Below are 11,131 nucleotides of genomic sequence, written 5' to 3'. Positions count from 1 at the left end.
GTTGCAGGGTCCCTTTAAGTGGACATGCAGCGTCTAGCATAGGCATGGCCTGAGGATGGTCCAACATACGGTAGCCACAGCAATCAAAACAAGAGCAAACCAAAGGTATACCTAGTGAATGCATTAAAACTTTTGACTTAAAAATGTGTGTTAGAGACACCAATTGAGACCTAGAAGAGCAATGTGGCATGCTAACTGTGGAAGTAGCACAGGGCAATTACTCTAAGAGTGAATATTTAGGCCTCACAAGGGCAAAGGGGGAGAAAACCGAAGAGAAGGAAACCGTCCCCCTCCACGAGATTGTGGTGGAGAGCGCGATGACGAGAATAGAGAAAGAATGAATCATGATGCAGCACGCAGTCTTCCGGTTGTTTTCTTTTTTCTGCAGGGGCATCGGAAAATGGCTGGTTGTCCATGTAGGTAGTGCATTGCTCATGCCAGAAAAAAAATTAGCCGCCTGACTGCAGGAAAAGTCCGTGGTGTGCATTAAAGATTGTTTCTTCTGGGACAGAAAGGTAGAGGGGGGCGGGGGGGGGGGGGGGACATAATGGTTGTGGTGAGCGTGAGCCAGGTGCAAACAGTGTTTTTTTCAATTCTAAGCTCTTCCCTCAGCCTCTGAGAGCTCCAACACTGGAGCTTAGCAAATCCCAGCGTCCCCTTCCACTCCTGCTCGAATCCCAGAGTCTCCTTTCCTTATTGCTCAGACGTCGCAGCTATGAGAGCGAGGAGGAAATAACGGGAGATCAGCAGTGAGTAAATTCTGTAAACTCAGCATTAAGGCTCACCCACACATCAAAGGTATCCTTCTGAACAGTAAATATTTTGAGCCACAGATGCAACAAGAGCAAATATTCGTGCAGCTTTTCTCTCATAAATTTATTTGTATGTATATCTGTATACATGTACATACAATATATATATATATGTATAAGCCTTCTTGTCAGATCTGTTCCATTTTTATTTTTCATCGTTTCGTGGGGGTTCTGCAAAAGTTGAAAGTTTTGCCAAATGTGGAAAAAAAAAGCACACTGTAATACTGCAGTTGTAACCCTCCTCAATGATAATAAAAAACTGACAGCAAAACAAAAAAATGGTCGGCACAACAAAAATGTCAGCACAAAATAAGGAAAGAAGCACAATCACAAATCGCGGTGCATCGATGACAGAACAACCTCGTTTAGTGGTGAAGCAAATGTGCTTATTGTTAGTAACAGACGAATGGGAAGGGAATGGAAGGGGGATGAAGTAACACAATACGCTATGTATATCACAAAGCCCTTGCCACAACTTCAATCTATGGCAAGGGACTTGTCAACACCTCGTCAGCAGAGGGGGAAGGGGGAAGCAAGAAAGTGGGGTGAACGATAGAAAACGAAGAAAGATTTCAACAACATATCAGTGTCACCACGGAACAAAACTAGCACCTCAGAACACAAGCAAGACGTTAGTACTTTTTTCAGTTGCACGTGTGCATTGCGTCATGTGTGCATGTGTGTGTGTGTGTGTGTGTGCCATTACAGGTGCCACGAGCTCTCTCCGTCTGTGCTCAACACCGAAAAGGAAAATAACGGTGCGTCTACGCGCAAAACATGCGGTGCTCTCGTCACTATGTTACAACACCCCCGCCTCCAGACTGCGGGTTTCCCGCTGCACCTACGCAGGTCACAGTTGCTCATGTGCTCCGCGCCCCCCCCCAACAACAAACAACGCTGCCACTGAAGTAACCACACAGACACGCAGGCCCCTGTCATCTTTTTTTTGTCTTTAAACTCTCCTCCTCCGTCTTTCACTCAGACAATGAAGCCATCCAAGTGGTGCAGGCACGTCAAGCATTCGCATACTTTCTCGGAATCGCTTAATAATGCTGGAAGAAGAACAAGCAACAAAGGGGATATACAGAGTCTAGACATGCACCAGGGCGAGCAAAGAAATGCAAGCTAGGCAAATAATTTACTAGCAAGCGCAGCGCAAGAAGAATACACCATCATCACCAGGGGGTTAAAATACTTCCGGCCTCCCTCGTTCTGTACACATGTACTGCTGGTCACTGAAACAATCGTAGCTCTCTCTTTGCAAGCAGTGGAAGCCATTGCGGATTTTGTGCCACGGCCTGAGCCAGACGTGCAATGGTGTCATGCAGTGCAAGAAATAGCACTCCGAGCAAGACGCGACGCCACCATGGGCCTGCCTGTTCACTAGAACAAAGTACGCCTCCTCCAAAATGAGGATAACCTTGTCTAAATCAAAGCATTACTAAAGGAAATCCTTCATAAAGCAGTCACTAATTTACTAATGGTCTTGCAATAAAATATGCAGTAGCTGCTAGCCCTGAGCATACACTTTACAACAGTGCCAGCATGATTTTAAGCACACCTCTCATTCCCCCCTCTTTCCTACTTTTGTTTTCACATTTGAGGTCCCACACGCTGGTTTAAACGCTGCCAACACTTGTGTTCGACATTTACGTGTGTAGGCCTGCATACTTTAAAAGGTGGGTCGCGAGATTGCCCAGAATCATTGAAGTACAGTATTTTTGGCTTAAAGTTTGGCATGTTGGGAGAAAACCCGCCAACGTGTCTCGTATGCTGCTGCAGCATCTCCTTATTTAAGGACCATTCAAAAAGTAGGCAAACCAAGCATGTGGCCACGATAAAGAAGCTGGGAATCCAATGCAAGGCTGACAACAATCGCACAGTTAAAAGGGCCACAAAGACAAAATACAGCTTCATGCATTTGTAACAAACTATGAGTGAAACTTAAGCACAAACAGACACAGGGACGAGAAAGGGAAATGACACCAGCGATTCACTGTTTCACTCATGGATGTTCACCAACTAGCTCATCTCTCCATTTTGCTTCAGTAACAAACTAGCCGACAGTAGCCCAGTCAGCTCCATTCCATCCAAGACGGTTTTTTTAACAGCAAGAAATGCTGAAAATATTAAAAGACAAATTTTGTGCTGCAGTGACATACTATGGGCACGCGTGACGTCCTAAAGACATTTTTATCAGTGTTTTAACTTCATGTTCGCATAGGGTCAGATGAAAATAGAAGGCCCACCATATTCGCTCAGTCATGTTGCTTTTAGGTCTGCGGCTGCGATTGCACAAACAAGATTCTGTGATGTCATAGAAAAGTTGACGTAAAGCAGCTGAGGAGTTGCCACTGCTTTATATGTTTATTTTAATTTCCCGAATACTTGCTTGAAGTGTGCTAAGAAGCTAGTGCCAACTAATGTTGGCACTGGACAAAGAGGACTTTTTGTATTTTGTCTTCATGGCCACTTTGAGCATTTTTTTCTTTTTGGGTGCCACCTTGAACTACCTGCCGTAGTGCTGGGTGAGACCTAAAATGTTACCGAACCATCTGCCACGCTATACTGCGTAAAATACCAATGTTATTAAAACACTGCTGTACGACACTGCTAAGGGGAGAATGCAACGCGGCTTGTATCCTGCATAACTGAGTAAATATAAGGTTTGCTCCTAAAAACATCACTGCATTCAGATTTGCTTCAGGCAGGATTTCCACACCAGCATCTGGACAGGAAGAGTTGACCCAACAACCCACCCACCCTGCTAAGAAAAGTAATCTCCGACTGAATAAGGTGTGCAACATTCGTTTGCCTAACCATGGCAACTTATAATCAGCGCTTATACTCACTACATGCAGATATTACCGCAGCATGAGAGCCGGCCATAACTTGGCAGTGAGCCTGATAACACAGCCCAAGGAGTACTCCTGTCATGAAAAAAACAATTTCGCACAGGTTAAGCCCTTGTGTTTGCTGTAAAGCCCCAAGGGGTTGCGGAGAGGGTTGCTGCCGTACTCCTTGAATGGTCCCTTTGAAAGCAAAGTGCTTTGCAAGGAGTTGTACAAAGTTCAGAGGGCAAAGGGTGAAGCGAACAAACAGCGCAGCAGTGACCCCGACAGGTTGCTCCTGTAGTTGCAAGAGCTACTTCTGATATTCCGACAACATGGGGGCAGGCGCTTTAAATAATTTTAATGCGCAGAGTTGTTCACTTTTGTAACAGTCCTATGTACATGGTTAGTGTAACGTCTAGGCAATGCATTGCGCGAAATCTCTGTGCTGTCAATACAACACTCGGAGCCAGCATTTAACAAGCCGACACGAAGCGATGACAAACAAAATGTGGTAAGAGGCTGACAACAGTGTTTTTGGATGACAATAACGCATGAAAGTGCAAGAACCATGCTTAGAAGCAGCACTTAAAAAGAGTGCAGGCAGTGAAGGGAGGAATCTTGGCTTTGTCTCGCCACACTTAAAAAATAACACTCGCCAATCGAGCAAGGCTCGCAGAAAAATAGTTTGGCAACATTGTTGCCACTGCTACATGAACTTCTTCGCTTAAAAACTTTAAAACAGTAGACATTCTTGGCCTTTAGTTCGGACCAGAACTAGCATATTCCACAACGCATTAAAAGAACGAATTCTCACACAGCATTTGATACAACCACTAAACAAGCAGGAACGCTGCTTGCATTACAGTGTTATGTCTCACTGCAAGTTTTCACTTTCACTGCCGTTAAAAAAAATTTCAACGGATGAACATGGCGAAAAGCCGTCTCCAAAGGTCACAACTTCTCAGAAAATCCTGCCTAACCCCACTGCTTGCACTTTTTTTCCACATCTGGCTCGCCCAATTCACAAGCTGGCTTCCTCGAATGGTGCATCCCACTCTACACAGCAGCACAGCTCATGCTAGAAGCTCGAGGTAATCATACAGCACCTTAAACGCCGTACAAAATGGAGCTAGAATTGCATGCATTGCTCCCTTTTTATTTTTATTTTTTGGAGACATGATCCTTACGTGAGAAACAATTTGTTTGGTACAAGACCTCTCCAAGCACGAGTGAGGCTGCTATCTGTGTGGGATGAACCCCATGGGCAAGCCAGCGACCTTCTACGAGACCTGTCCATACCGCGGCGTTCACGTAAGCTTTTCATAGTCTCGTTATGAGGGGCCAGAACTAAACAGGGCCGACAGGAAATGAGACAATGAAGTGTGTGGCTAGCGTGCATGAAAGAGATAGAGGGTGTGTGTGTGTGTGGTGGTAGAAGAGAATATGGGAGTAATAATAATAATAATATGATACACGCGGGTGCACAAAGGAGGAGGAGGAGACGAAGGGGCAGCGTAGAGGGCGAGAGAGAGAGAGAGACTTGGAGCTGCACGGGCCTCGCTCTCCTCCTCTCTCCGTCCCGCGGTGACTTTGCAGAGGTCGACGCGGCCCGCTAGGTCGTATCACGCAACACCCCGCCCAGTCCAGCGTTTGTGTTCCTGCCGCACGCACACACATTCACACCACTGACACTCCCGGCGAAGCGCTCGGTCGATCGGAAAAAGAAAAATGCCTCCTGCGGCGTCCGCGGCTCATGTGCTGCCCTCGTTCCGAGATGAACAATCTTCCTTTCCTTTCTTCCCCTCCTTGCAAGCCGCCGTCATGAAGGGGGAAGAAGTTGAACGAAAAAAAGAGAAAAAGTTTTGTCTTGACACCCATCTCCAGGGTGCACTGTCCCACGGCTTGCTCACAGCTTCTCTTTTGCCGCAACCCAGGCTGACGAGCCGCCGTTGTCGTCAATGACGTTTTTGACCTTCTTGTAGATCTCCTCGGGCGTGTCCCCTTGAATTATCGCTGGAATGAATGAGAAGTGTCGTTTCAGATTTCACTCTGCAACTGTGACAATGGAGGACCAGGCATTTCGAGTTACGCACACATCATTTGGCACGCGGGTGTCCCTACAAGACACACAAACCTGGAGCTGAATGACAACCACTGGGGAATCAGTGCAGCTTAACTACAAGTACCGTATTTTCACGTAAATAATGTGACTGCGAATTTATCTTGGAAACAGGCACTTTCGGTTTCTATTAAAATGAAAAGACAAAGACATATTACAATTACAATGTGAAGTGATGCAACTGACACCAGCAAAGAGAAGTCGGATGCCCACAGGGATTCATTTATTGCAGCCGCCGTAAAAAAATTCGAGATAAGTGTATACATATCACAAAATCACCCAAAATGAGTGCATCTGCAATCACTCATCACTGCTCATGCCTCGGCCACTCTCGACAAGAACCCTGTCATTGTCTATGCTGTAGAGGTTATTGAATAGGCAGCCCTCCAGAAAATGCCTACACTATCGGAGACAGCGAAGCCTTCCAGCATCGCTGATCAACCGCGTGACTCTGGAGACTGATTCCCTTGATGAAATCCAATGGCATGAGCTGATGATAGCTGTCTTCCCTCGTCTGCCCGTATTCTGTTTGTGTGAGACCTTTGAATGGATTGCTTGTACAGATGTTTATACAACAGGAACAAGGTTTACGCAATAATTAGTGACCCTAGAGAACACGCCCTTGATGCTGTGGCACAATGCGATGGTTGCAGCATGCTGTAGCGAATTATCTGTCAACTGCGATGCATACAGGCTTGGCACGATGGCGCCTTCCCGCGTGTGATCACTGAAACTGGAGAACAAATCTGCAGAAAACCACACGAACCTAGACCCGCATAATCTAAAAAACATGAAAGAAAACCCCATGAATAAAAAAAAACCGACCATCCCTTCCTTGAGAAAGCTTAGAGAAATGCGAAAGCTTTCAAACACCAAAAGTGCGTCAAAAGCCTTGCTAAAAGTGCACCCAGCCTTCGCTGAAAGTGCGTCCAATCTATCATCAAACCTTCAAAGGCTTGAATCGTCAATGAAGAAAGAACCCATGCGAGAACATTTTTCGCAAACTAAGTATCTAGCTATCTAAGTGTATAGATACTCGGTTTATGAGACGAAAGGATGCTATTGTACTCCTTCTTCACGGTCCATGCATATATTGTCTTATGTAGAACCGTTCCTTTCGTGCAATGTTTAAGTAACTGTTTTGACTTAATGGAGGCCCAATTTCAGGCACGTGCCGTGTGCTCAAAGATCTTATCAGAGCTTTTCGGTCGACCAACCAGTCTATGGGGAAGTGCATGTTTTTTCGCAGGATGCCATCAGTCCCACTAAGAAAGCTATCGCCAGAGTCCTTCAATGCCTTTCTGGTCATGAAACTTTGCCGTCACGCTATGGGAGAGCTTCGTACGCTGCCCAGGGAGGCCGCGCCGCGGCGCTGGTGTTGATCGGAGGGCAGCCGGGGGCGTGGTCAGAGCGCGTTTGGCAGGGAACGGACCACGGAGTAAGATGAAACAGACGCTGGCTGCCTTATAAGCAGTGCACTTTCGCTTTACATGTGGTGGGCCGCTCAAATCGACTTATCATTTTGTGAGTGGCAAAAAAATTTGGCGTGAACAGGCACGCTGCTACTGCATCTGACTGCCACTCTAGCTACAGAGCAGCAGCTGCCGCCTGATGCCCTCCGATCTGCGGTGGCGCCCCTCGCGGCCGCCTTTGTCCTCGTACGAAACTTGGCCGGGAGTTTCATGACCAGAGAAGCATTGAAGGCCTCTGCTATCGCTTTAAGTGCAACGTACATTTGTAAGGCCAAAAATTTCTGAAGCAGAATACAGGGGGATATAGAAGCACTACATTTGTGTCACAAACCCGAATATAATGCGAGGCACATTTTGAATACTAAGATTTTTGAAAGAAATTTGCTCTTTTTCTTATTTGTGCAAATACGTCGTCAAAAAAGAAGCAGCATCCAATGCCCACTTCATCGGGGCCGAATCGAGAACACACCAAGACACCATTACTGAGCGATGGTAGATCCGACACAGCTGACCGCAGGCATGAAAAAGGCAACAACTTCTCGGCCATACATTATCAGTGATGTTATTTATAAAGCACAGCTTTTCTGAGTGGTCCCAGCTCTCATGAACGGCTGTTACAGCCTATCTGATTTTGAAAGCAGTACTAGATAAAGGGACACTAAGGACTGAATAAAATTTTGTTTTAACTGAAAGATCATACGTTTCTCAGCTCTCTCGGCTTATGTTCAACGAGAAAGGATGGGTTATATTTGCTGAAGAATAAGCAAACAAAGCTGCATTTCTCTCTCCCATTTCATTTTTCCGTGATGCAGCCATCGCATCACAAAGTAGGAGCAAGGCGAAGGTGCGGTCTAGAGTGTAAATGGTTAATGCTCGGCACTCTCACGTTGGCAACGGCAGCTTTCATGCATCCAGGGCACGGCTGGCGCCTGTGAATGTTCTTCTGGCTAAGGAGACTGGCTTGGACATTTACTATTTGTCACCGACATAACGAGAAATGCTTTTAATTGCTCGAGCGGCCGTTGGCCTGCCTGTAACGGACACCTGGACTGCATCAAGTTGGCCAAGAGTAAGGCCCCTTCAAGTGCCGTTTCAAAAATCATGCAAGCCCAGCTGTCCAGCTAGGCGTCGCTCAGGTAGGTGCCGTCACTTCACCTTGTCTGGTGATTCTGACCATCTCACGCGAACCTAGCGTGAAATACAAGCTTGCTTCCCGGCACCCGTCTCAAGTAATCCTCGTGGCCGAGGATCGCCCAGGCCCAAACATAACCACAAGGGTAGAGTTACGCAATGCATGATTTATGGATAATTTATCAAAAGCGGCCCGCGGCAAACAGAAGACCACAATGTTGGATCGGTCAGTTATCCACCTGCAGTAAGCACCCTGGCCCTTTCTGGGCGACAAGGTTCGAACTGCGCGTGGCAACGCTTTACCGATACCAACATCCACGCACGCAGAATGGAAGTTTAGGAGCTCAGGTGAGTCACTTGACCAGCTGCAGTGCATCGCGTTCCTATTGCCGTTTCCTGGCGGGATACTGGTTGCAGAAGCTCGGGCATTCACCGTTGCCTTCGCGAATTGTGCACCAATGCTTTTACAAATCAAAACTGAAAGCGTAATGGCTGGCTGAAGCGCGAGGGAAGCAGCCCGTCTCGCAATGTATAAAAGCTGTAGTCTGTGCTTTTTAAGTTGTATCAGCTCACGGAAAGTTTTGATTTACACTTGCTTCACATGCTAAACCACTTAGGAACTGCTGTCTTGATGAAAACACTTATAGATGCTTCTCCAATAAGTTCTCGCCATTCACAAATTTTGTGGTCACAAAACGTAGTACTACCCAAAAGCATATGGGGTGTCGACATGTTTTCACATTTCTGGCATATTAAACAGCTGCTAGTTACAAAAGTGGTGTATTGAGTTTCTTGGCGCCATAATGTTTCGACACAGGCCAAGTGCTACCACCCTTTAGTGTCCCTTAAGGGGGAATTTTTATTTCTTAATCAATCTTCTTGAAACTGCACACTTTTGTACAGTTTTTTGTGCCGATTCTAAATATCCAATCACTCTTTGCAAATGTAAATTAGATTTAGAGGCAGTTACTAATTATCTGCCATTTTTAAGGGCCTAAGTAAAAAAAAAGTGCTAAAAATGTTCACTAACACATGGTTAGGCAGTCATATGATTATATGCAATGCACTAATGGGTGCCCTTTACCTTTAGTGGCAGTTTTACAGCTTATTGAAAATTTGTGCTCAGGTGGTGGCCACCAGTGGTGGAGGATTTAAGGCAAAGTAGGTAATTATCAAAGCTCATTTTAAGAAATCTGCTCCCATTAATGCAGAATATGCATATTTAGCGCCGTGGTGAAAGAAAAAATATTTTATGGCTGTACCTGGAATCGATGCGGAGATATCAAGGCCTTAAAATGGGGTGGAAACCAAAATTTGTGTTTGAGAAAATGGGAAAAAACGAACGTAAAATTTAAATGGCAACACCAAGTACTATGTAGTATGTATATGCGCGGCCGCTGTTAGATGCAACACGGCAGCGCGTGGCCGCGCTTCGCGGAGCACTACCACCGGTGCTGCGGGAATCTTACGACACATGCGCAACCAGTGCCAGCTACCTCCACCTCTGGCACAAAATTTTGGTAATTTCACATGTGCCGCAAGATTCCCGCAGTGCCGGTGGCAACGCTCCGCAGAGCGCAGCCACGCGCTGCCGTGTTGCATCTAACATTGGCCGCGCGTGTACTTGTTTACAGTAGTTGAGAGTTACTAGACATCAGGGATGTAGCTGCTGTCTGCTTGCCAGCATTGGTGCGCCACTTTTTAATTAACCACTCGCTGGACATTTTCAACCGCTGCCCGCTTGATTCAGCTGCCCGGTGCCTGTGCTTTCCGGCCTGTAAGTCTGCCCCTTTTCAGGACAGGAGTCAGGTGCAGCTCCTTGAGGATCCCAGCAGATGTCCTCTCATTTCATTGCCCCTGTTGAGTCTCATCACTGCATCAGCCACAGCAGCTTCCGCAGTGAAGAGGGATGCATGGCGCTCCTTCGGGCTGAGGGCCCATGTCGTGGAGTGCAGGTTCCCGTTGTTGTTCTGCGTTAGCTTCCTCTGGCGACGCTCTAGAAGTTTCCTGTCTGAGAGGTGCCCATAAACTGGGGCTTTGCACACAGGGCTTTGCACATGAAGTGGCAAGTTGTAGCCACGCTTCGGCTTGGGCTCTCTCTTTGCAACAGCGGCATTTTGAAGACACCAGGAATCCAGACAGGTAGGGCACAGGCTCGCTGGAGCTCACGCAATTGTTTTTAATTGTTACTACAGGTCAAATACTGGTTCCCGAGGCCTGAAACTTGGCAGACTTAGGCAGAAAGACTTGGAGACTCCGAAAATGCCACTTTCAGAAACTTTTTTTTTTTTTTTTCGCCAATTTTTGGTCCCGGAGACCCATGTCCCCCCCTTAATAAATATAAATGGCAAGGTAAGAGGGACAAGGGAGGCAGGTACCTGTGAAGTATTCGGCAAACTCCTGCTCAAGCTTTGCTGCTCGCTCAAACGTTTTCCGGGCCTGTTCCTCTGTTATCCTCTTGTTCATTTCCCTGGAAGAGAAGATGACGACCTTGTGAGCCTTGTGAGCTTTGTGAGTACGGGCGTGTTCTGAATGGAGGGCAAGCAATGGACGACCCAGGCCCCATACAGAACGAGATGTTCAGGAGGGTGCTCTGCTACAGGTTTGTAAAACCAACAGGAGCTACACTTTTGCACCCCAGGGTGACAGGCGCATCTGGTCATGTAGGGTTCTAGGCTCAATTATCACCTCAAACCTGCGCAGAAATTGAGCTCCCGAGCACATTACCTCCCATACATAACGCACCAGGTGCCCAACTGCAGC

The 11,131-nt window shown here is 46.8% G+C and overlaps 1 protein-coding gene across 3 annotated transcripts in view; it reads right to left on the bottom strand.

Annotated features, from left to right (window-relative positions):
• Nucleotides 1–851: 851 nt before the first annotated feature.
• Nucleotides 852–11,131, bottom strand: part of LOC144169291 (uncharacterized) — a 183,371-nt gene continuing 173,091 nt past the window's right edge. For all 3 annotated transcript variants that reach the window (XM_077698368.1, XM_077698370.1, XM_077698371.1), the window contains exons 20-21: nt 10,747–10,838; nt 852–5,659 (exon numbers count right to left, since the gene is read on the bottom strand). In XM_077698368.1, the coding sequence (XP_077554494.1) occupies nt 5,553–5,659; nt 10,747–10,838 (199 nt within the window). In that variant the 3' untranslated portion in view covers nt 852–5,552. The remainder of the gene's footprint in view (nt 5,660–10,746; nt 10,839–11,131) is intronic.

The sequence above is a fragment of the Haemaphysalis longicornis genome, unplaced genomic scaffold (genome assembly GCF_048455015.1).
Source record: "Haemaphysalis longicornis isolate Haplotype H1 unplaced genomic scaffold, Haemaphysalis longicornis Haplotype H1 scaffold_2, whole genome shotgun sequence".
NCBI classification, from domain to species: domain Eukaryota; kingdom Metazoa; phylum Arthropoda; class Arachnida; order Ixodida; family Ixodidae; genus Haemaphysalis; species Haemaphysalis longicornis.
This window is presented reverse-complemented; position numbering and strand designations above follow the sequence as displayed.